Source organism: Neolamprologus brichardi, chromosome 17 (assembly GCF_056152115.1).
Source record: "Neolamprologus brichardi isolate AB-2024 chromosome 17, ASM5615211v1, whole genome shotgun sequence".
Classification (NCBI taxonomy): domain Eukaryota; kingdom Metazoa; phylum Chordata; class Actinopteri; order Cichliformes; family Cichlidae; genus Neolamprologus; species Neolamprologus brichardi.
Window position 1 is genome coordinate 35,166,897 of NC_142120.1, and position 26,481 is coordinate 35,193,377.

Here is a 26,481-nt window from a genome sequence, read left to right on the forward strand (position 1 = left end):
ACTCAACGTATGAATGAAGAGTTTATATAGAGTGCTGCTTTGATGTTTTAAAACTGGTCTTACTGACACTGCTTCAGTGTGTATATGTAAATGTATATGAGAAGTCTTGTCATGTGGCATTTGTGGTATGCATACACTTGAATTTCCCTCTCAGAGACTCATTCCTGTCTCTCTATTGAAGAGCAGGAAGAATGAAGACTGCAATGACCATGAAGCGTGTGACATTAAAAAGCAAGTGTTTGCAATGGACCTCAAACAAAGAGAACGGTCAGCACCGCAGTCTAATTTTATCCGTGAAATCACGGGCTTTGGAAAAGCCGCGACCAAAGCAAAATGTCTGGAATGTTGCTGCATCCCCAAACCTATGATCACATGCTGTTGTTTGTGTATGCTGGTCTTCTGGCTTCACTTTGAACTTGACGTCTGAATTAAGAAGTTGGATTTTAAATGAAGACATCACCATCTGAATCAAGTGACCTGTTCTAAAATGGAAAACCCAAAAAGTCTCAAAGGATCCTCTGCGTTAAAATCAGTGATGAAAAGATTATGACGCTAAAGGAAAAGGAGAGAGGACACATCTACCACAGATGTAACCTCTGAACTGAAGGCAGATCAAAGAGCTAAAATGGATGAAAGAGCTGTCACAGTGACCTCTTCATTTGGAACTGGTAAAATGCAACTGAAACAAAGAGATTTGTCTGTGCCAGCAGTTTGTATTTTGATGGTCTGGTGCCTGCTTTAACCTCTCATCATTCTCCTGTCTGGGCTTTTGTGGTTAGAAACTCCTTTAAGTGGTCAAATGTCCCTCAGTCCTGAACTCTGAGATGCAGAAAAACGCCACAGTACTGTAACTCCACAATGAAGACAACCTACAGCTCCACTTTATGTGTGTATATGTGTTGTGTGTGAAGCTTTACATACAGCCATACCGATCTTGTCAACGTTTTTGATAAATACTCTGAGACTGGAGATAAACCATGTATATGTATGTATCATGGTGACTGGTGATGGTGCAGCAATGGGATTATATCAGCTGGTGGCAGCCTGCAGCGAAGTAAACATAGCTGCAGATGCTCCCCGTGTCCAGCTGTCACTGCTGACCTTTTCCTTTCCCTACATGAAACCAGCCCAGAACAGGAATCCTCCCAGTAAGTACAAACAGACTCACTTTAGCACATTCACACACCAGCTGCATAATACCAGTACACTGAGTTGGCCACAGCAGCAGCTTTCAAAAGGCTCTCCTGCAGCTACTTTTCCACCTATACTCCATTAACCTCGTCTCTGACAAACATCACTGTGGACAGCTAATCCATATTGTAACAAGAGTCTCTACCTAAGCTAACACATTTTGTTCCAATTGTTTAATGAAGGAAAACGTCATTTTAAATCAGTTCCTTTAGCATGTAGCAGACCACTGCTATTTATCTACAGGGACAGATCATAATGCACAGATACTTATGCACATTCTCACACCCACACTGAGAAATATCCTCCAAGCGGAGCCCACATGTGTGGTGACCTGGTGCATACCTGATATCTCCTCCAGGCACTGTTTGGCTGTCTTGCTGTAGACTAGCTCTCCCTTGGTGGGGCTGAGGCAGGGGTCGGCTGGGGCCACCATGGTGCAGTCATTTTCTGAGAATGTCCTAAAGGCACAAAGAACAAATAACACACAGCAGTTAAGAAGATAGGTTTATCAGAGATTTCAGTCTAACCTGAATTAAAGGCACTGCAGTCATGGAGGGATGGATTTAACTACATTTGCTGTGTGCTTCCTCTCCCTTGTTTGCCGATCTAAAGAAACAAAGGTGGAGTCCAACGCTCCTCATAAGATAACAGTCTTACACGTACATACAAACTTTGAACAATGAAAGTGCCACAAAACCATGCAAAAACAGACTAAAGGCACAGAACGACACAGTTATACAGCTGACACACAAACCCAACAGAAAGCCCTCTCACGCAGGAACACACAAACAGTGAAACACATACAAACTAACACTTTAGACCACACACAAAATCCCGAAATGCACACAGTAAAACTGCATTACAAACTGAGAAAACAAGAAACAGGCAGGCAGAGAACTAAGCACAAGCTACTGAACGCCATGCATTTCTTCCACGCGCGCAGACACACACCAGGGACGACCACCACCTGCAGAGCTGCAGATAAAAATTGGCTTCCAATTGTGACAACAGCATTCGCCTGTGACTTCAGTTCATGTGAAAAAGCTTTTCTTCCTCCTGCAAGCTTCCCTCACCTCAGTGGATTCACAAAGACGGAGACACAGATATTCACTACCATTGCTGTATGGCACAGTATCACCCAAAAATAAGAGAATAGATATGGGGGGGTTGCAGTAATAAGATATTTGACTCTGCTGCTTTAAAAAAGAAGGTTTACTGCTGGTCATGTAAAGAAATGTGATTGAAGCTGCAGAAAATATTAACTGCACCAACAATTTTAGTATTTTTAATCACTCCCTGTAAAAATTGTCCGGTCAACTTGGGTTATGGAAGCATAGCATGAGAACGGGCATTGCAAACTACATTTCTCTGTGGTGCAACTGTGAGTGCATGAGAAAGAGAATGGGGAAAAAAAATATTTCTGCATACAAAAGTGGTCTGTTAAGCTTGGAAGATACAACAACTTTAAGTGGGCAGGGAGAAAGAATCCAAATGAGACAAGGATGCCTAACTGTGGCAAAAATGCTGGCAGCACAGGAGGGGGCCTTTATGCATGGTGACGGCTTTGGATGAGGAAGAACATGAAGATGGAAGCCGCAGATATATGAACGGAAGGATATATCTTAGAACACAGCAAAAAGGTTAAGATCTGCATGTGAACTGTTCCTCGAGAATTTGATTCACCACCGAGTAAAGTCTGAGACACATTATTACGTAATATGTGTAAAAGATGGGACAGCACGACAGTGTGGCATTGAGCATTCTCCAGGGTGTACGCCGTCTCTTGGCCTCTACAAGAAGAGCTGGATAAGCAGAAGAAAATGGACGGATGGACGGATGGCCTACAATTTCATACCTACTATTATGTAAAAAAGCACAGGTGACTTTCACTGTAACACTTTTGGAGGGGGCCAGCGTTAACACCACAGATGTTCTGACAACCCATTAACTCTGCATGTCTGTTGTTTCTAATGATAAACAAATTAAAACACTCCAATGTATCTCTCCTGTACCCTCCAGATTCAATTCAATTCAATGTTATTTATACAACGCCAAATCACAACAACAGTCGCCTCAAGGCACTTTATATTGTAAGGTAGACCCTACAATAATACATACAGAGAAAAACATAACATGACCCCTATGAGCAGCACTTTGGCGACAGTGGGAAGGAAAACTCCCTTTTAACAGGCAGAACCAGGCTCAGTGAGGGGTGGCCATCTGCCGTGACCGGTTGGGGTGAGAGAAGGAAGACAGGACAAAAGACATGCTGTGGAAGAGAGCCAGAGATTAATAACAGATATGATTCACTTGTTGCAAAGTTAGTGGTCCCCCCCCACCAAAAAAATGAGACTTTCTTAACAGCTAAGAGAGATATATATAGGAGCAGCTGCGCCGGATGCCAAATTTGAACTTTCTAGTTCCAATTACTGACCAAGATGGCAAGAAACAGTGAGTAGAAGTCCAAGCTTTAAAATGTTCTCTCAGAAAACTCTGGGTAACATCACAGATGGTCCATCCTCTTCTACTACACTCCATGCTTCTGTTTACTCTTTGCTCACTGAGTAGGCTGCCTGTGTTTTCACACTTTAAGTTTTAGTTCCCTGCTTCAGAGCTGACTATCACTCATTATCTCCTCAGGACTGATAGCCGCAGAAGCTCACTAAATGTGTGGGATTAAAGGAATGCTAATGCTCGAAAGAGGCACTGCTGAATGTGGCAGAGCTGACTGTGCGCTGCAGAGGAAGTAGTTCAGAGAGAGAGAGAAAGGGTGAAGGATTTAGTCTTGTTTAATGGGATTCCTAACTCCCTTTCTCTCCTAACACAAAGCCATCCCAGAGACTTTGGCGGCTCCGCTATTTTTTTTCTTTGGGATTTACCCACTTCCTGCACCTCAGATTGCTGTAACATCATGAAACCATGTGCCAGATGCATGCCTCTAACAACACCGGCTGAATGAAGAGAAGGGGAATGAGTTCTTGAACACTGCCAATGTCTGGATGCTCACATCAAAGATGAGACCCAGACAGTTAAATAATAGGCTTTGGCAAGCAGCAGGGAGTGGATGTTAATTTGTTCAGTGATGCCTGTGAAGGGATGTGGAGGCGAGAGCAAGACGCACAGTGGGGAGGCTCCAGCTGATCACTGGGAGAACTCCAAGATCTCATGGGGTGTGTGAATGACTGTAAGCATGTGTGAACGTGTGCAGGCAAAAAACGGGTCAACAGGTTGCTCTCTCTGGTTGTCCTCTGAGCGATGATAGGACAAATAAACACACACGCCTCACCTGTACATGAAGGGGGCCACAGTAGCTGTGTTAGGATGGTTGTGCTGCTGCTGCTGGGGAAGCTGAACTACTCCATTTCCTCCTGGTGTTCCTCCCCCTCCCCCACTTCCTCCCACAGTGGACGCAGACAGGGCTGAGGTGCTGGTGGACGAGGTCATGCTGGTCCGTTTGCCCTCCGAGCCCCCTACGGAGCGTTGGATATAGAAACTCCCACTCTGCCCCCCTTTGGTTAGCTTGGCTCTCTCTCCCTCTCCCCCCCGTATATTTCCGCTGCTGTTTAAGGCGGCCTGGTTTTGGGCCTGGGACTGACTTTGCGGCTTTGCTGATGATGCCAAGGGACCTTTAAGTCCTGGCTTTGGGATGCCGCTTGAAGCTGAGGGGGTGCCACCATCTTTCTTCCCCGACGATGACTTCCCTCCTTTTGGGATGAGGCTGGCGATTTTTGAGGTCTTCTTCGTGGACTCGGGAAATGTGTCGCGCTCATCTTTTGGGGGAGAGCTGTCCTTACAGGACTTCCCAGACTTGCTCTTGTCCTCCTTGTCTTTGGAGGAGGCTTGAGACCTGCTACCACTGGCGGACGCCTTTGAATAAGAAGAGGGTGAAGATGAGGACGTTTTGCTTGGTGCGGTGAGGGACGACGCAGGGGTCTTTGTAGCCATTTGTTTGGCCGTAGCACTGCTACTAACACTGCTGCACGCTGACCCTGTAGGCGTCAATCCATCTTCACCATACTCTGATAGGTCATCTTCCTCCTGCAAAGCCATCTCCACCACAGATGGCGATGCTCTTGAAGCTGATCGGGGGTTAATCAGCCGAAATTTCTCCAGCATTGACCTCTGAGGCAGTGCAACACTTGACCCTACTTTTGACCCATCCCCTTCTGGGGCTTGCGGTGATGGGGTGGTAGAAGGGGAGTGTGTAGGGCTTGCCAGCATGGATGAAGTTGCGCTGTGCTTAAGATTCATGGACTTGCTGCGCCAGGACTTGCCAGCTGTGGGGGAAGGGATGGCAGAGGCCAGCTGCTGCCCGCTGAGGCTGGTGGGAACCATGCCACCAACACCACTTCCATTCATCCCACTCGGTACTGGGATGCCTCTCACAGCCTCTGAACAAAGAGAGTAGAGAGAAAGAAAAATACGAGATGATGATTAAAAGGGATATCTGGTGAATTACAGTTTTTGATGTACAAATGTGCAATTTCAAATAACCAATTCATAAGCTGCAACAATTTCTTACTAATCTTTTTGTGATGAGATTGGTTGGAATGACTTTCCCATTGAGATGTTGCACAGAATTGATTAGAAAAAGGAGGATTAGTCATGTATGCTGCATTACGCTACCTGTTAAGTGTTAGGTTTCCCAAAATTTATTGCAGTTTGATAATTAAATGCAATTTTCCTATTTCATTTTATTTTTTTTACTTTTTATCGTAGTCATTTTCCAACAAGTTATTAGCTAAAATGCTACACTTCCTCAGGCTTCCTGGATTTATTTGACAAGAAAAACTAGTTCAGAATACCCAGCTGGCTCCCTGCTGACTTCCTTTGTGGTTTTACACACATTCAGCAAAAAATAGTTAACTCTTCCATTATTCGGGGAAAATTACAAAAATAAAACCCCAGAGCTTATTCTCAGGTGACAGGATATCAACAGCGAGTTGAGTTAAAAGAAAAGACTTCATGTTTATTATAAGGAGTTTGCATTCAACAGTGTTTTACCTTCTTGTTACAATTCTTTGTAACCTGTAACCGCATGTATACATGTATATAACAGACTTATAAAGGACAGGCTATCATGCTATGGTAGTGACAAACAAATTCTCACCATCATAAATAATAAAGGAGAATTTCCTGAAAGGAATTCAATTAAAATATTGGCCTTTTCTGGAAAAGATCCACTTCCCAATGAGTAAAACAACAAATTAAAGTTTTTTTTATTTACTCTGCAGCTTCATTCCCTGAACATTTTTTATTTTGGCATATTCATATTCTGCATTTCTTTTTTCCTCTTTCTACTTTCATCCACACAGCTGGAATTATACTGCATACAGCTATATGAAAGATAAATACCTTTCACAGATCATCAACACCCCTTTACCTGTGTATCTCTTTTATACATAAACATTATCCCAGACCTCACAAGTACAGCATTTGCGTTAGGTATGCACATGAACACAACTTCACCTCCCCATGAACACAAGTTTGAGTTACTTTTTAACTGAAAGAGACAAATAGCGGGGAAAAGTATCAGCAGAATTATGATAGGGTAAGTAGAGAGAGGCGACAGAGTGACAGCATGAAGTTATGCTCCATTAGACTGAGTGTCTGTCTGTCTGGCTGTCACTCAGCACAGTGAGCAGGGTTCAGCTGGCTGTGAGTCACCCCCACTCTGCACTTTAAAGCCTCCTCAGGCAGGCAGAGGAGGGGGGCTCAGATTGAGCTGTGGCTGGGGCCGAAACACTTTAACCAGCTTATGCTTCTGACAACATCCTGTAAAACCTTTAAACATGCCTGAAAACACCTCAGTGCATTCGGCACAATGTGTCAGGCTGTAAAGTGTCAGGATGTAAAGTGTCAGGCCCTCCTTTATATAATATTGTTTAAACTGTTATTTAGGAAATGGCTGTAAGATACCTGATAATGGTTTGGCCACATTTTGAAGGCTTTAAAAGTGACTGACTAGAGCAGGGGTAGGGAACTCCAGGCCTCGAGAACTGGTGTCCTGCAGGTTTTAGAGCTCACCCTGGGTCAAAACACCTGAATCAAATGATTAGTTTGTTACCAGGCCTCTGGAGAACTTCAAGACATGTTAGCTGTGTCCCAATTCAGGGTCTGCACGCTTGAAGTACGCATTTTAAGTGCGGTTACGTCACCGCCACGCGACAACGGCTGTCCCAATTCGAAGTATACTTCAAATGCATACTCCAAATGCGCCGTCAATTTCCCCAAATATCAAGCGTGGTCCGGTGCACGCTTCGTGGTCCCATATATCCCACAATTCATAGCTCTGTGGTGGGTGTGGATAATTTTGCCGCAAAATACGGCAGAAGGGAGCGGCCGAAGAGTGAACTGTCAGAAGTAAGTACTGAATATGACGTCACTTATTTATGTGCGAATGTTTAATAACGAAGAACATTAAAACATTGTTGTTGGCCACATGTGGCAAAGTTGTGTGACATTAGTGATGTTTGTACTTTCAGCGTTAACTTAGTTGTAAAGCCTTTTATATATTTGTCAGATTATTATGATATATATATATATATATATATATATATATCTCCTAATAATCTGACAATACTATAATATTGGCCATATTATATTTACATTACCACAGTGAGATGATTTTAGTCTCATGACCAACATTAACTAATTGTTATTTACTAACTACTCTTGAAATAACTGTTCAGTACAGAAATGAAGCCCTTGAATCATGTTTTACAGTCCTGTGGTTTCAGCCTCAGATACTCAACTAATCAGTGATGTCATGACAAAAATGAATGACCAACAAAACATTTTTTCTCCTTCATTTCTGTCACACAAAGCTGTATGTAACGTTTCTCGCGGTTAGTATCATGGTTGAACAGCGCGACGAAGGCTAGACCGTCCCATTTCACAAGCCTCTCACTTCCACACTTCTCGTACTTATAGTACGCACCGTACGTAGTACACGTAGTGCGCGTACTTCAAACGTGCAGACCCTGAATTGGGACACAGCCTTTGAGGAGGTCATTTAGCACTTTGAATCAGCTGTGTTGGATCACAGGACACACCCAAAACCTGCAGGACACCGACTCTCGAGGCCTGGAGTTCCCTACCCCAAAAATCTGTTGGCTTCACATTAGTTAAGGATGGATTCGGATAACCATATAATAATGTGACAAGCAACTGACAACTGGAGGCATTTTTAGCCAATAACAATTTTTTAATATTAGAATGATTGTAACAAGTTAAATAAATAAAGGAGTGTCTGCTAGGGTGTAAGTCTAAGTGGAACTGCAGTTATATGTGTTGCTGCAGCCAATCTATGTTAAAATAAAATCATTTTTAAACATGTGTTAAAGTGTATGGATCTGTTCTGAATGTGTTGGTGGGTTGTGTGAAAGGATATCTGTACAACAACAAAATCAGTTTCAAGTTAATTAAAAAGGATAATGAACTGGCAGCCCCCCTCTTTTTCTACCATGAACAGGTTTAAAAGCTGAGATAAGTCACAATAGCAAAGTTTCAAATCTCAGATGAGACCAAAAGAGCTAAATATGGATTAAAGATTTATCAGTTAAACGCTGGTGCAAAGAAAAAACATTTGCAGCTTCAGTAGCTGTTATAGCTAGCAGTGTTTTGAGCTTGTGAGTGTGTCTTTCTGGCAAAGTGTGGTCCCGGAGTTTATTCTTATGCGTATTCCTGCAACACTTATTGTTGCAGGAATACGCACAAAGGCATTTAGACTTGGCAAGGTATTAAATGGCTGTCTGTGGGAACAGTTTGTCAGCATGATAGCTTCCTAAGTGTGGAGTTATAAAACTTTACAGGTGATGAGATGAAAACGAGAGCCAGGTTAAAATATGTGTAATCAGATCCATTAGTCCCAAGTTCAACAAATATGTACTAATTACTTGTGTCTGCAACTAATAGTAATATATTACTTTATAGTTACTGTGTACTTATGAGTCTGAATATGAATATGTTGATAACTGGTCCTGTGTGGTCCCATCACAAGACTGTCTCAAGATGGTCAGTTCTTGTCCAGGCAGTCATGTGGCACTGGCATAAACGTCGACTGTGTGTGTGTGAGTGTGTGTGTGTGTGTGAGACCACTATGCTGGCCCCCATCTTTTGAGATAAGTGAATGACTTTTACATGTCTGATAAATCTGACTGCGAATGAAAGAGATGGCGAGCATTTGTGTGAGTCTGCCTGCGGTGTGCGTCTCTGCTTGTGTGTCCAGTCAATTAACCCTGTCTTCAGAGATTCCCCTTCCCTCCTCCCCGCTCATCACTTCCCCACCCTAGAGGCAGTTTCACAGCACCACCACACTTTTCACCGTGCAGTGACTTGCTGTTGCCGTGGCAACAGACTCTTATTTTCCTTTTTTTGCCTCAGCGACCACGGAATTAAATGCCACTTTGTCTGGGTGGCGGCGGACCCTCTGGTAACAAATACAAACACACACACAAAGTCAGAAGCACACGTGCCCCTGACTCATGTATGTACTGACAAACCCTTCTGTTTACCACACAGTTAAAGACTGAAATTCAACTGGTGTAGTTTCTACACACTGGCCACACTCCAGTTTAACACATTTGAACTTGCTCTGCTTCCCACTTCACGTCACTGTGAGTAAGACAAATTATCGGCTTAAGGAAACCAGCACCTTCTCTCCTTTCACAGCTGCTTCTTTATCTTCTTTCTGACACACAAACAAGTATTTCTGAAGTATTTGTTGTGCATACATCTTTGCAAATCCTTAATAAAACAGTACGACAATGTAGTTTGAAAATATATGAAGGATGTTTCTCCTTTTTCGTCTTTCCCTTTTCATGTGTCCACTGTTACAAATGCCCATACCAATAGATCGCAAACAGATAAAATCAAATAATATATTGACCTGGCCATTGGAGCTTATTGGCTCCGATAAAAAAAAAATATAGAAACTAGGGATGCACCGATACCGATACTGGTATCGGGTATCGGGGCCGATACTGTAAAATGTGTGTGTACTCATACTCGTAAAAGTTAACCGATACCATGAACCGATACCAACTTATTTCATTAATCAGAGGGTGGCTTGTCATTTCTGTTGTAGTTGTTTAGATTGGCCACTAGGGGGACATCCCGTGCTAAACAGGCACAGGGTTAGGCGAGTCAGACTGGCGGCTCCAGATAAAAAAAGAGAAACTGGAGGCTGCTGTAGTTAGGCTAAACAAAATGTCAGCAGTGTGGAACAGCCAACTTTAACTCAGGTTTTGGAAAAGCGAAGAAAAATGTCAAGAGAAAATCCACGGGCAGTTAAAATAACTCTGACTCATTTTATCACTCTCGATGACCAGCCAATGCCGGTCGTGGAAAACATAGGATTGCACCGTCTTCTCAGCATACTCGAGCTGCGATATGAAGTATAATAAATAAACAGAAGTGTTTATTTATTATTCTGAAAGCTCAGGACAGAGCCAATAGTTCAGTGATATTTTGTAAAATTACAATGTGGAGACTCCGCAATAATTTAATAGAAGTGCTTATTTTTAACTTGAATTTTTTTTGTGGTCATTTTTATTAAGATTTTATTTTTTATCGGCAGAGAATAAAATAAAACCTGTCTTCCAATTCATTGCATTTGTGTGTGTGTGTGTGTGTGGTAGAAGTATTGGTTTTTGTACTTTGCAAGTACTCAGATCCAAGTATCGGTATCGTATCGGTTTGAAAAAATTGGTATCGTTGCATCCCTAATAATAATATCAAATAAATAAGAAAATGAAATCTGTAAAAGAGGTTGGGATGAACATTACGGCATTGTCTGCTCAGAGATGAATACTATATTTGTACTTGTTTCCATTAGTAATCTGAATTTGCACAGTCACAATTAGAAAAGATGAAAAGATTTCACATTAAACGAGAACATGTCCTATAAGGGGCGGATGTAAGTAGCTGTAAGAGAGGAGGGAAAAACGCTTGTGGCAGACACTTCCTGTATCTGTTTATGTGCCTTTTGATTTCTCTGCTACCTGTTTTTGGCCAGAAGGATCCGACTGCATAGCTGACATTTCCTCAACAATTGATCCCCCCCCCCCACACACTTTTTGGTTTGTCTATTTTATTTTAAACCAAAACACCTTTTCCATCTCCCCTGCAGTGAAGCACCAGTCCTACCGGCTTATCTCTCCAAACTGAGGCTTTGTCTTTTGGCAAGACTCCACTGGAAAAAGACACATTTGCCCTTTAATACCCTGCGTATCATTTTCAGGAAAAAAAGGGGAAAATGTTACTGAAACCTTTGAAACAGTGACGTAACTAATAACCATAATAAACCTAAAAAACCCCTGACATTTAAACCCAATTACAACTAAAAGCACATTAAGACTAATGTGAAATGTCAGTTTCTCAAGAGCTTGTTATTCCCCGTTTTTAGCAATTTTCAGTTACGACTGATCACATGCTATCTTTCCATCCTTCTGTGTGTCATCTTTCACCTCCCTCTCCCACTGAAGAATCTGAAGTTTCAGACAGAAACTGGAAGGGTGAATGCACATGTGAACTTTTAGGATGAAAAGGAAGACAGAGAGAAACTCAGCAAGCGTTTGCTGCAGGCATTTCACTGCTATCTCTGTTGGGTGCCACTCACTGTGTCTCTCCTCCACTACATCACCATCTACTGATCCTTTGCACTGTTTTCCTCAATGACTGTGCAATGCTTTAAGAATAAATGCTGGCTGTCTTTTGTTAGAAAACATTTTTGCCAAAGTAAAAGGTTTATTAATATACCTTCAGGAGTGGTGTTATAATAATGATGATTTAATTACTGGCATTGTGTTAGCCAATAACTCATAAGAATTCTTATGAATGAGCCATGACAAAATCTTAAAGCTATTATAAAGTGATCGAACGAGCCAACAGTAAAGAATTGTGTAATTAACACATTACGAATGGATATATTTACTCTTCACAACAGAATGTGGCCATTAACACAACAAGGACTTTTCAGTAATTACTTTTCTGTTAAATAAAATGCCACACACTCACTCTTGGCCTCTGTAAGACCCTTTTCTCAAAAACATAATTACTCTTATTAGCTTGATCGTACTTGACAAAGCGGTTTCCTGGATTCACCCCCTGCTCATTTCTCAAACAGCTCTATTCATGCTGTGAATATTTTCACCACCTCCACTTAATGGCATCTATTCCAACTCAGTTGGAATGAAGAGCTGTGGATGATTCAGCAGACCAGTTAAGACTAGTGACATCAGCCTGTCTGACTTGTGTGAGTGGTGCCATCAAGTGGTTGGGATGAGGAATGGAAAATCACTGCCTCTACCTACTGCAGGAGTGGGCAACTCCAGGCCTCGAGGGTCGGTGTCCTGCAGGTTTTAGATCTCACCCTGGGTCAACACACCTGAATCAAATGATTAGTTCGTTACCAGGCCTCTGGAGAACTTCAAGACATGTTGAGGAGGTCATTTAGCAATTTGAATCAGATGTGTTGGATCAAGGACACATCTAAAACCTGCAGGACACTGGCCCTTGAGGCCTGGGGTTGCCTACCCCTGACCCCATAGTCTCTGTAAACACACTCTTTACCTCTATCGTTGCCACTGGCATACTGAAGAGGCTTGCTCTTGTCAATGCTGTTGAAGCTCTGGCTCCGACGGTTGAGGTTGGATGAGCCTGGGCTCCTGGAGGCCCCGCTGCCCGCAGCAGGTACTCTGGAGGGCCCTGGTAACCTGCAGGAGAGGTAGAACAATGATAAGTAAGATGACTGCACATTAACTCCAACACAAAAAAGTCAAGGAAAGGTGGTTTATTTATAACAGGGGATACTTTAACCCTTTAAAACCGGTCAGAGTGGGCACGCTCAGTTTTGCGTAACTATTTTTAAATCCCGGTAGCTCTGCAACCACGTGAGCTAGCGCAATAATTTTTTTTGCATATGAAACCTGAGGAGTTGTACTTACATCTTATGCCATCAGCTTGTCCTCGGTCACTGTTTCCTTCCACATATAGCTTTGCAAAAACTGCATAAAAAGCACTTGCAGCAACAAAAACACTTCCTACGTCCATCAGCACGAACTATCGCACGTCCACCATGACCTGGCCGAAACCGTAAGTGACGTCATTTCGCGGAAATGTAGTTTTTTTTTTTTACCATCAGGGCCTCATGAGCCTATACTGGTGTTTTTAAAAGTTATGTTGACTTTATGACTTTCTGTGTCGTTTCTGGGATGCTTAGGACTCATATTGCACTGCTGGAAATAGTTTATTTTGATGCATATGCTGCTTTTTTGCAAATTTGCATTATAATATTTATTTTCGTTTTTCCTGCAGTGTATAGAAATTGGTGTATTTCAAAAATAAAAGTATGAAGACACTCAAAATAAATTTCCTGTGGTGGGAAACTATTTTGTGCAACTTTTTTGTATTTACAGTTTTGAGGGATAAGCCTCTTAAATTTCTCTAACTAGAAATATATGTTAAAAAACAAAAACTGTAATGGCTGTATTGATGTATAGCAACTTGAAATGCTCCCAAAAATGGCTCTACAACATGTAAAAATATAATATAAGCTCTGGTGGACTTGGTTCTATGGTAGGTCTTAAAGGGTTAAAATCAACAGTCCTTTGTCAGTAATAACTTTCATCCAGTCATTCTGGAGTTCAAATGTCCAAAAGTCAGCAGAATTACAGAATAACACCAAGCTACTAAAATGACCACCCCTTCCAGAACATCGAGCTCAAGCGCGGCTTAACAAACTGATGACATCTCACATTAGCTTCATCTAAAGCACACGGAGATTTGGTGTCCCGTCACTTCCACTGAAAGCGCCTATAAAGTATGCACTGTCACCTTTAACTGTTAGGCCTCGACTAGACACGTTAACAGATGAGATACACCTTGAGATTTAAAAATGTACAAATATTGGTATATTTTCTCACAAATAACCAGCCCTGGATTCAGTATGTGTCAGTGTGTAAGATGACGAGAGATCAGAAGTCTTTGTTTCATCTTGGGCTAAGGAGGGAGGATAAAAGAAAAAGAAAAACTGTGTGTTCAGGTGCACGTGTGCTGAGAGTCTGTGTCATGACAGGCTGATTGAAAGCTCAGAGCTGATCAGAGCTACTGTAAAGCCACGCGTGATATAAATATTTCCTCCCCTTCAAATGATCATAAAAAGGAACTACAGTCACATCTACCAGGGGGGTTTGTGTTTTCAGTCAGTCTACTTTTGAAACTGAAATTTCTTTCTGTTGACACAGTCGAAGCTGCCAGTGTCAAATGGTGATTTGCCATGCTGCAGCTGGAGGAGTTTCACAACTCCCAGAAGCGTGTTAAAAAGAAGAATCTCATCAAAAACCTGTTGTACAGTAACGTTATACTGCATTTTTTATGTGGCGTGCCAGATGCATTCATACATCTGTTTGTTAGCACGTTTCTTCAAAAACACATTTAGCAGCTGGTTCAAAGATTTTGACAACCTGGATCTATTTCTGCTGTAACTCAACAGGATTTTTCCTTTTTTGGTGCCTTGGTTTCTCCCACAGATGCTTTACACTGTTTTCATGTTGGAACAATATCAAAATGCAGGTTTGAAAAAGGGCAGCGATAGCTCAAAACCTTAAAAACGTTTATGGAACTTTGAAAAAAACAACTTCTGGTGAAACAGAAAATGTATAAGTCAAGATCTTCTCAGAGAGAAAGAGAAAACGCTGGACTGTAACTACTTCATGTCTCTGCATGAACTTTGCCGTGACGTCCCTTAAAGATAATTGATTTGCTATGCTGAATATGTCGCATGTCTGTATCGCAGATGGAGCCGAGATGTCGGAGGGAAACGTATTTTAGCCTCTGAATTGTGCAGTGGTGAAAAGCCCTCTGGGGGAAAAACATATTTCATATATTCCATTCTGTGTTTAAGGCTTTCATGAAAATAAACAAATGAAAGGACAGATTGACATCTAGCATGGATAACAAACCTCCTGACTACTAAGAAATCTCTTCCGCCACTGCTTTCGGTACTCCTCTATTTCTCTGCCACATGGGCCAGCTATGATACACTTCATCTAGGAAACACAAAGTGCAGTTCTCTCTCACTCAATATGTCCTGCTTTAGTTGAGAAAAAACACTATTTTGATTTTAAACACTGAATTTCAGTGTTCGGAGCATCAGTTAACTGCAAAGCAATTCACCACCAACAAAAACCAATCAGTGACCAAATCAATACGAGTAGAGTTTGATGAAGGAACAACAAAGTTTTCTCAGTCCTTTATTTCCCTAAAGTATCACTCTAAGACTTTAAAATGAGGGTGAGTAACAGAGCCAAATTAAAAGCTGCTGACTGCCCTCCTGACACGCGTGAATCTGCAACAACTGAGGACAAGCACACACTGACAGTCCAAAACACGCGTCCCATCTCGTAGCACACGATGCTATCGTTTTAATTCTGACTGACACAGCTATGAAGGTTTTATGCACAAATTTATCTTGGAATTATAAGACAGAAAATCTCATCTAGGGGAATTTATTTACTCGTCTGCATCTGAACCTCAAGTTTAACTCTGGAAAACGTGCGAATCCCTGACAAATCTAAAATATTTTCACACATTATGCAAAAGACTGACTCCCACCTAGTCTGGGTAGTCTTTTTTTCACTGCACAGGATCAATTTCCTTTATGTCTGAAAACATGCCATGGCATCGATGCAGAACTTCGCCGTATCAACCAAATCGCCTGGATGAAGGTCTTATTGAAAAAATAGCTGCTGAAAAAACTGCATCATTAAATATCACTGGAGCAGGACTGTTTTTAGTTTTCCTGGTAAACAAAGCAAGTTAGTTACTAACCAGGTATCTCTTCCAGTCTGTGATGCAACAAGGATCAAACTAAGCACTATATTAAAATCCAGCAATTATATTATGGCAGCAAGAAGCAAATTATTTGGATCTAGCTACAAAAATTCAAGGCGACTTGGGTGTCTCCCTCAGAAAATGGAACAAGGCGCAGCAGGAAGTCAGAACAAAAACTGCCAAATATGTCAGCCCCAAGTGCTGAGCAATGAAAAGATGGTTTTACACAGACAAAAATAAAATATGCTCCTGTGCACAAAACTTCATCAAGAGGAACAAACGTGTCCCTTACTCGCACTTCCCTTCTTTATATGATTTTGCATCCCACTGTTCATTTGTAGCAGACTAGCTGACTGTTAAGAGATGCTGATCCAGGCCTGAGCGCAACACTGGTGCTTTACCCGAGAGGCCTCGGTGAGCTGCAGCAGGAGGTGGTTCTCGGGTCAGAGCTGAGTCTGCCATTCACAGAACAAAAACAGATGGAGATGCATAGTAGCACGCACATACTGCAGAACATTGCGCCCACAAATGCATACAAAGGCAGACTAGTGTTAATAGTATATATCTGCTTTAATACGTTCAGTCTGCAAGAGAGGAACAGACGAGATTGATAGACAAAGACAAAAGAATGAACAGATCTAAAAGGAACAAAAATATGAAATGGGAGGGGGGATGAAAGTGCACACAAACAGGGCTGCACATCAGAAAAAGACGCTGTAGCTGCAAACCCCGACAAGAGAAAATGAGAGATAAACAGTAGGAAATGAGATGGAGATTGAGGCAATTCAGATGGTAATCAGAAGTAGTTCCTTTTATCATAAGATTCTTTCATCTTCCAAAATACATGTTTGATAATACATCGGCAAAATGGAAGAGAGAAAATGTGATGCAATTCCTCGACAGGGAATTTGTTTTAGATTGGACAGATCTGGATGAGGTAGCGAGGTGGGTGACAAAGAGAGTTCTCTGCCCTTCACAATGTTGTGCCATTGAGTCTGTGTATTCAAAACAGCACTTTCCTTATCTCATGACTAGTTCTTATAACATCTGTTATAACCCTGTATTTGCAAGAGTGTAAGACATCTGCTCTGACACATCTGGCCCCCACATGGCCACTCAATGCCACATCAGGCTTATTAAAATGGTAGAAAGATACCGCAAGTAGGCGGGTGGCCAGCAAGCTGCCAAACATCACTCCCTGCTGCTAAGATGAAGGCCACACCGCACCGTACATCTAATGTACACTCTATTTGAAATCATGGCAGCTAAACTAATAAAACATGTTGATGGTTTTATAACTTTCAGTGTGTCGTTCAGCTGCTCTGATATGTCAAATGAAAGCAGAATAACTCAAATAACTCAATTGTCAAGACTGTGCTAACATGAGCTGAGCAAACAAACAGGAGATGGACTTATGGCTGAGTAAACAGAATAAAACAGTCCAAACACAATGAGACAAAGGCAACTCAACTCAAGGTCCACTTCAGATATAAAATAAATTAACTTTTGCAATATTTCTGAGTTATAAAATAAATAAAGTGTCACCATCATTCAACATCACAGATTCTACTGAAATTAAAACTGTACTTACATTCCTACCCATCAACGGGACTTAAAGCTGTAAATAATCCTCATAACAGTGGAAATTAACGCTATATTTTCAGATCATGAACCCAATGGAAAAATAAGAATGGACAGAGAACAAAAAAGAATCAAAAACCGATCCCTTGGAAACGCCACGTGAGAAAGAGGTGAAGGAGGAGAGATGTGTGTCTACCAAGATGTACAACTGGAGTTAAGGGCACAAAACATAAAACAGATAAAGTGTTGTGTTGTCTGACAGTACACAGAAGTTAGTTAGCATCCATAAGTCCTGAGTAGTGATGTGTCGGCTGCAAACAAAATGGCTCTTAGAGCCGAACCGAAAGAGCCGGTTCTCTAAAAAGAGCCGGAAATCCCATCACTAGTCCTGAGTGGTGATCAGTGTTGGGAAGGTTACTTTTAAAATGTATTCCATTACAGATTACAGAATACATGTCTCAAAATGTATTCTGTAACGTATTCCGTTACATTACTCAATGAGAGTAACGTATTCTGAATACTTTGGATTACTTAATATATTATCATGCTGTTTACAACTACATGAATGTACTATTGCTGTGATTTATTACTGTTACTGAAGGTCCGCGGCTCCGAACCGTAGTAAAGGGACCTCTGGCTAATACGGTGGGTTCTGTGTCGGGCTCGTAGCCGAAAACTAGCTTTACTTTGTTGTCTGGGTCAACTTTGCTAGCAAGAGACAGAGAGGCGTTGAAAGGCTGCTCCAACAGAACTTATTGTTTTTGGAGGAAAACACGAACATGGTGTACAGTCGAGTCTTAATAGCTTACTTACAGCTGGGCTCGTCAGGCTCTCTTCTTGGCTGCAGTGGTTATTATTATATTTACATGCTTCCAGCTCCCGTTTTTGCTCGATGACAGCTCGTACTTTTCCTTTTTCTCCCTCCCTCGCTCACAGACACATAACGTGTATGGCAGTCCATTCTCCCTGCAGCACGGACTACACTGCCTATGATGCTACATTCTTTAGAGCTATACCTGTAGCATTCTGCCTATTAGCTTAGCACAACAACAACAACAGGCGCTCTCTCACCCAGGAAACACGCAGAGAGAGCGTCACCCTGTAACCATGGCAACCGTAACGCTGCCGCTGGAACAACAGAACGTAGCTGTCAAACAAAACCCAAACAGTCCTGACCCGCCACAATATGAAACAGGGAAGTACCGCCGTGTAATCCATTTATTTCAACAAAGTAACTGTATTCTAAATACCACCTTTTTAAACGGTAACTGTAACGGAATACAGTTACTCATATTTTGTATTTTAAATACGTAACGGCGGTACATGTATTCCGTTACTCCCCAACACTGGTGGTGATCCACAAAAAAATAAAGCACCTGGCCCATGGTAGTGTCAGGTATTAGCGCAGTTTATTCAGGAAGTAAATCTCTTTTGTTGTAATTCAGGTCAGATGTCCACATCAAAGGGAACTAGATTAAAAATCCACAACCCATTATGTGAAACACATGAATAGCTATTTGTTGACACCACTTATTATGCACAGAAAGCCAAAACATAACCTGCGCTTATGTTTCGTTCACTGTTCCAACATGAGAGAAGGCAGATTATAGCAAAGAGCTCAACACCGTCTAGCTGATATACAAAATACAAAAATATTTAGCACAGTTTCCACCACTGACAAAAGGGAAACAAAGAGCCTGGATGTGACTGTGTCAAGTGAAAAGGCCAGGTGTAAACTGGATAGGTCTTTGAGTGCTAGCTCACAAGCAAAATGTCTGAGGTAGTAAGAAGCACACTAAAGCTCCTAGTACCTCGAGGGAAACATTCCTCACCACATTCAGCACAGTGCAGCATGAAAGACACACAACAATTTATTTCTATTTTAGAATTGCTAAAACTTTCTTGCTTCGGGGATAACAGAGGAGGCAACTCGTGGTGATTAAAAATAACTTCTCAGAAGGCAAGAAAGTAATTAACTGTGGTAATCAGCCTTGAATGGAAATCAGATGGCAAGAGAAGAGTGCCTGCACTGTCACCGCTCACTAATATAAGTGATTTGTTTGTGTGCGCGTGCGTATGTGTATCTTCATCTGTTTGTGGGGAATTAAAGAGCTATTTCTGCAGAGCGGCAGCAGCAGTGATGTGAGAGGGCAGATTATCACCCATAGGGCTGAAACTGCTGGCTGCAGCATTTTTGCCATTGCTCAGTGGTGGCTGGAGAGGAATTATTTGCCAACGTGCTGGTTCCCACTGCTTCTGAGTTGGAACAAATGCTGCAAGCATCAGACAGCTGAAGGAGGCTGTGTACATGCAGCACGTGTGGCTACATTTTAAAGTGTATGTCTTACATGTATGTGAAAAATCCCTTTTATCTTTGTTGTTCTGGTCTGCCCATATCTGGGAATGAATTTCTCACCCTTAACGCTCATGTTTAGAGCTGTTATAAGTTTACCAGCTTCCAGGTTCCCTGCCTAGCAGCTATATCAAAGTGCTTTGCAACACTGTAGTTATTTATTCAGCATCTTTGTCAAGATGTTTAAAAGTGCTAAGGGACACAATACGCAAAAAACATTTCTTCGGCAGCACAGGCTCCCAGAGGTAAGCACCGTCTGCTCCGAAGCATGAGGTTCTGTGCACTGGTATAACTGAATCCTCCACTTAAACAGTAATCTCACTGAGACTGAGATTGTGAGGTTGTCAACAGGAGGTAGCGTCCAGTTTTACTCATATTTATTTAGAAACAAATTCCTAGCAAGCATCTTTACAGAAATACTGTATCCATGTAGTGAGTACACACCTTTTGTGATGGACTCATAATGTTTAAGGAGTCTGTATTTCATGTGGGAACATAATGGCACAAGCACACGAACATTTAGCACATTCTGCTCTTCGCTGTCACACATTCGCTCAAACTACCATAAAGCTACTGCAGCTACATCCTGAGAACCCAAGAACAAAACACAAAATTCTTATAAGGTGTTCTGCCTGTTGACCTCTGACCTGACTGTGGAGAGAGCAGCTCTTCAAAGCCCTCCCTGAAAAAACCCTAAATTGCACATATTAATTAGCTTAACAAATAAAATAAAGACATTTAAAGATCTATTTTTCCATAATTACCTGGTGTTTTTCTTCTGTGGTGAACCTATTCCACCGTGGCCTGGAGGACTTGCATATCGTGCTGTGAGACTGAGGAACAAGCAGAGAAGATGGGCAACACTGTTAACACAGTCAGATAAGAAACAAGACCAGTGACTTGCTGGAATTTTCTTAATCCATGTCTTAATGTAATAACGTGTGAGAGGGGAGCCATTCAGATGTGAGCATAGGAGGGGGCGAGAGATGGACCAAGGGAAAGAAGAGAAGAAGCATGTGGTAAATACTGTAGCATGCCAGTGCACATTTCTTTGATTTTTCACATGATGGCTCACACATGTTTGTTACCACACACTTATGACTAGGCCAATAACATCTCCTAATCCATTTATAGGGCTGTTGGCACACACACACACACACACACACACACAACAACAACTTTCACAAACAATTTTCTGAAGGCCTGGTTTGAAGAAAACACACAAGACAGAGGCAAAGGAAATACCCACAGCACCAGTCACAGTTAGTCATTGGCAGAGGTGGGAATGACTGTTACAGGAAGGAAACTCTATTCATGTTTGACATGTTTGTAATTAAGCAACTTGTAGAATGTATTTTCAATAAAGATGTGCTTTTACTGACCGTTTGTATATCTGGTAAAGTCCTTCTCAATTACCATGGTAATCTGACCTGCTTTTAAATGTTAGCCCCTACGTGATTTGTTTGTTTTTTAGTGAGAAAATAGACTTAAAACAATGGAAACATTAGCTACCAAGATGTTAACATACTAGTGTACTAAACAATAATCTGATGATTAAATGATGTTAAATAAAAACATATAAAATAGATAAAATTACAAAAATGAAAGATAAAAAATAAACATCAAATGTTCAATAAGGCATATGTGATGGCAGAATCATGTTACTAATAAAACAAACAAAAATGACAAAACTTTCAATGACCACAATACTTGTGGATTCTAACCAAATCAATGCTTTGCTAGCAGCTGCTAGCCCTTTGTCAGGAAGACACATTTAACTTCTACATATTAGACAAATTTAAGCTAGTTCCCAGAAGAAACCCTTTGATCTAACATTACCTTTCACAGGCTGAACACAGGTGGAAACCTGAGCTTTCCAATCATTGTCTTGATGAATGAGAACAAGATGAAGTTCAGTAGTAAAACCTTGAATCTGTCCTCTACTCAGAGTTTGCAGAGCTGCTTCGGCTGAAGGACAGAGGAAGCAGCAAACACCAGCAGTCTGTTTAGAGGTCCTTCTTTTCTGACAAATGAGAACAACTCCTTCTCTGTTTTGTGTTTGTGGGCTGCTGGTTTGGCACTGGTGACTGAAAGTGGACTAGACGGACAATAAACTACCTATACTGGGTCACTGAATGAGGCACAGCAACTATCTTCTGTAAGTTCGCACCACTCAGCTATGCATAAAACTGATTATGAAAAAGTGCTAACAGGTTTTACATTATGATATTTCAGGCACAGGTGACACCCAGCAAAAGCTGATTAAAAAAAACTGGTTTAAAGAAGAAATGACTACAAAACCTGCAGCACAATTATATACTACAGAAATGAGGATTAGGGTTTAGCTGTTTCCTACTTTAACAGAATTTGGCCTAAAAATGTAGAAGTACAATAATAGGCTGGTCTAGGCCTTTTTGCAGTGCTTTGATTAAATATGCTGAGTACACATACATCATTTTGTAGAATCAATGAGAGCAGAAGAATCATTTTGTTCATAAGTTAAACTATGAAGGATTAGGCCCTTTTACGGTGGTGGGAAAATTATTAATTAACTTTTCAACTGTCCATCTTTCCTATAAGTTCCATTTCTCTCTCTCATCTTTCTCCATTTACACCTCTTGCTCCAGACAATTAAATTCCCTTTTAACCCACCTGTGATGAATGCAGAGCTGCAGTACATCTCTAATTGCCTTTGCAGGTTTTCATGACACGTTGTTATTCTAACAAGCTCCTGAGCAGAGAGTAGAACGCAATTATAGTGACGAGCACCTTTGCATCATGTTAATAATGAACTATGTAATAAATGATACATCAGTGAATACTCGCAACAAGACACCCACAATGTCATCTCCTAGTAGCACGTAAGTGTTGCTGTAAATATTCTAAGAGGTCTTTACTGCACAAAAAGCCAAGGTGTGACAGTTTAGTGGAGCCTGTCACACGCTACAGTGCTTTATCAGCATTTTGGGGGGGAAAGAAGGTGGAGTCTAAATTTGTGCATTGTATTTCTTTCTAAGAAAACCTTTTGTCCTTCTGCTCTCTGTCCTTTCTCTCTTTTTACCCATACTCAGAGTAAAGGGCTGTAAAAGGCATGGATGAGGTAATATCTAAAGGCGAAAGAAGCTGCAGGAGTATAACGAAAAGGAAAAATAATGCAGGAGCAGGTTATAGTTCTAGCAGTATATGGACAGTAAAAAAAAACTAGAGTGTTGTGTTTTTTTTTCCATTACAAGACCCATCCTTACCCTCACTTCCAACTGTATTAAATGTAATGAAACATGAAGGCAATGGTATAGTCTCCAGCCTGGGGTGCTTATCCAACCCACAACATTCAAGATCATTCCAGTGTGGAAAAAAGAAACACCAGAACACACGAGGGCAGGATCAAGAAATGGTGATGGAATAGGGTTAGTGGAGACGAGAGGGGTGGGGGATTACAGTCTGTCACTTTTCATTGTATACAACACACATCAACGTGGCCTCTCTTTAATAGTCCGCGACACTGCAGTGCATATGCACGCCATATTGGATACCATTGCTGTGCTATTAATTTCAGTTTCAGCTTCCTGGTAGCCACATCGCTGAGGTGAGACACAAACTAAAACTGATGGGTTTCAGAGCCAAAACGTGAGGCGTCTGTGTGCTCGAATCACTGTGATGATAGCAGGTAATAAGATGTCATCTGACCTTGACATCAGTAGGGGTGGGGGAAAAAATGGATACTGTGTAGTATGGTGATATTTTATTTATAATGTATCGATACAGGGACAGCAGAAATCGATATTTTGTTACAAAAAAGGTTTTTGTGCTCTGACTTCAGAGCATGTTGATCCTTTTTCTGAGCAAGAATCCTGACATTCCTTCACTGTCCAAATGTGACAATTTACTTATTTTAATTTAAGACATGTTTTATTTTAATTAAGTTTAAAACTTTTTTATTTAATGTAAAATTATATTTTGTTTTAATTTACTTTCAAATTCTTCAGTTGCTGAAGGGGCTGCATAGTTTTCATAAACTGCATAGTTCAGAATAGCTATAATTGTACCAGATGGTTGATTCAGTTAAGTTGGACTAGACTGTAATACAAACCGTTCAGTTTGTCAACAATAAAACTGAAATGAGAGAAAGACTGAGTGTGAGACTTTGATATTAGATAAAATGAATATTGATAAAGTTTACCTTTATGTACAGAATCTGAATATCGCAAAATATTTTTAAAAATTGCAATAATATCGTATCGTGCGTTAAGTATCGTGATAATATCGTATCGTGGGATGTATGGTGATTCCCACCTCTAGACATCAGGGGATGAATTTCCAACAAAGAGCGTTCAAGCTTGAGTATCTCACACAAAGCCACATACCTAATTCAGCATGTATCAACTCCACATCTACTTTACAATAATGCTGGCTAGGCAGCAGTTTCTAAGCAACATGCTGCAAGTAGTTGAGGAACTTGAATGTCACAACACCAATAAAGTAACACACCATTCAGTAAGAGGTTGAAAGCACCAGCAATGTGCAAAAATGATTTCTGACCTGCCATTTATTCCTTTACCCATAACCAACCACCTCTTAGTAAAAGATGAGATGCAAACATCAAATTCATCAGTATTCCACATCTTCAGAGGCATTATGCCACATGACCAAATGTGTTGCCGTGTCCAGAATAACATAAAAACTGCATACTTTGCCACTGGATTGGAACATTCTGCAGGACACAGTAGAAAATTAAATACTGCTATAAAATCAAGAACAAAATTTCCAACCAGGCGCATACCACTATTGGAGCTGGAGCATGGATAATTAGCTTCAAATACATACAGTACAAAACTGGGTTTTTACAGTGTAGTATCCCATTCATCAAATGAGCTGTTGACAGACTAATGTCTTGAACACACTTCATTTCAACTTCTCACTGGCAAACATCGTGTCCGTATTAACAGCCTATAATAAAAAGCTAAACCAACAAACAAGAAGAACTGAACCATTTACCAGTTCATGATGCCACTGAGACTAATCCATCCTCCTCATGTCATCGTGTAATTTCCAAATATCGGCCAGTGCCTGGATGCTACCACACACACACTCTACAAGATCCAACTATACCTATGAGATGAGTCAATCTTGGCCAGGATGCTTGCTCTCCCGTATGGCAAGCGGCTCTTCCTGTCGCGAGACACAGCGGTGGGCAGGCGCGAGGAGCGCCATACCAGTGGGTCAACGTGGTCGCCCCGGGACATGGCGAATTAAAGAAGGAGGATTTGCTGTGCCCTGCCAGGCCTGGGCCTCCCTGCCTTGTAGAGCAATGAAAGACTGAAAGACTGAAAGACTGTGGCTCCGGGCTGTCGTGCTGTGTCCTATGGGGAGTTCCCCTTAAACGCATACAGAGTCACACTCATCTCATCCCCTGCCCTGGAGACAGCAGCTAGGCCAGCAGGTGCTGTCTATAGAAAGCTCCCATACCACAACTACAGATGAGCAGCAGCCCAAATGAATCTCTGTGTGTGAGTGTGCATATATGTGTGTGTATCTCTGAGGAAGAGATCATTTGCAAACTTTAAAACAAAATCCATTCAGACATATTAAATCTTCAGGGTCGACTGGAGCTTACGGGAGCTTGCAAAAATGAGAATTAAAGTAGATTTCCATGAATAGATTTAATTACGTTTCCATGTTTTGAGAGTGAAAAGGAAGTGGAGCCTGCACCAGCCAGACATGAAACCTCACACAGAAGAAACTTACAATGCTTTAATATCATCTGAATTAGACATAATATGAAAAGTAAATGTCTCCCTGTGCTCTGGTGGTAATTAACTCGACTTCATGGAGTCTGTGTTTCTTTAATATACAGTGAAATGTTCCTGTTCATGTGTGTAATGTATTATTAAAATATAGTAGTACATGTACTGAAACTATGAAGCTATGATACTCAACTCAGCATATTACAAGTCTAATTATCTGATTATCGTTGCGGTTAACAAAACCCCTAACAATGAATGAATGAATGAATGAATGAATGAATGAACAATGACGTTGTTACGATATGAGAAATAAATCCTGCGTGTTGCCAATGACATACATTAAATTATGGAAAGTGATACTCGGGGAATTTGGTTGAGAACATTAAATCCCTCGTTTATGATGTTTGAGTCATGCGTTCATGACTGGCTCATTCTGACTCACACACTGACACTCAGACACAGAACTGTGGGACCTTCTTAAAACATTGCTTTAAAAACCAGCAACAGCTCACGAGATTTCAATTGATGACAGGTCAAATTATGTTGCATCTCTAGACTGTTCTTAACACAATATTTTTCCTGATTTGAAAGCAACATTTTCAATCAGTTCCTTCATTTCCATCCTTCCTTCTGACCTTTGCAGACTGTCTTCAGTCAGCTATGGATGTTGTCACATTTTAATAGCTTATTTTTCACAGACAGACATGTCAGACATGGACTGATCCTCTGACCGATCCGATATTACGTATCGGTATCGGTCCGATACTGACCTAAATT

The 26,481-nt window shown here is 41.2% G+C and overlaps 1 protein-coding gene across 4 annotated transcripts in view; it reads right to left on the bottom strand.

Moving 5' to 3' along the window:
- Positions 1–26,481, bottom strand: part of nav3 (neuron navigator 3) — a 330,018-nt gene that overhangs the window by 81,358 nt on the left and 222,179 nt on the right. For 3 of the 4 annotated variants that reach the window (XM_087830961.1, XM_087830960.1, XM_087830959.1), the window contains exons 7-10: positions 20,725–20,793; positions 12,766–12,908; positions 4,478–5,582; positions 1,534–1,649 (exon numbers count right to left, since the gene is read on the bottom strand). In XM_087830961.1, coding sequence (XP_087687087.1) covers positions 1,534–1,649; positions 4,478–5,582; positions 12,766–12,908; positions 20,725–20,793 — 1,433 coding nt within the window. Of the gene's footprint in view, positions 1–1,533; positions 1,650–4,477; positions 5,583–12,765; positions 12,909–20,724; positions 20,794–25,069; positions 25,253–26,481 lie in introns of those variants that run through there. The other variant, XM_087830962.1, reaches the window with a different exon arrangement.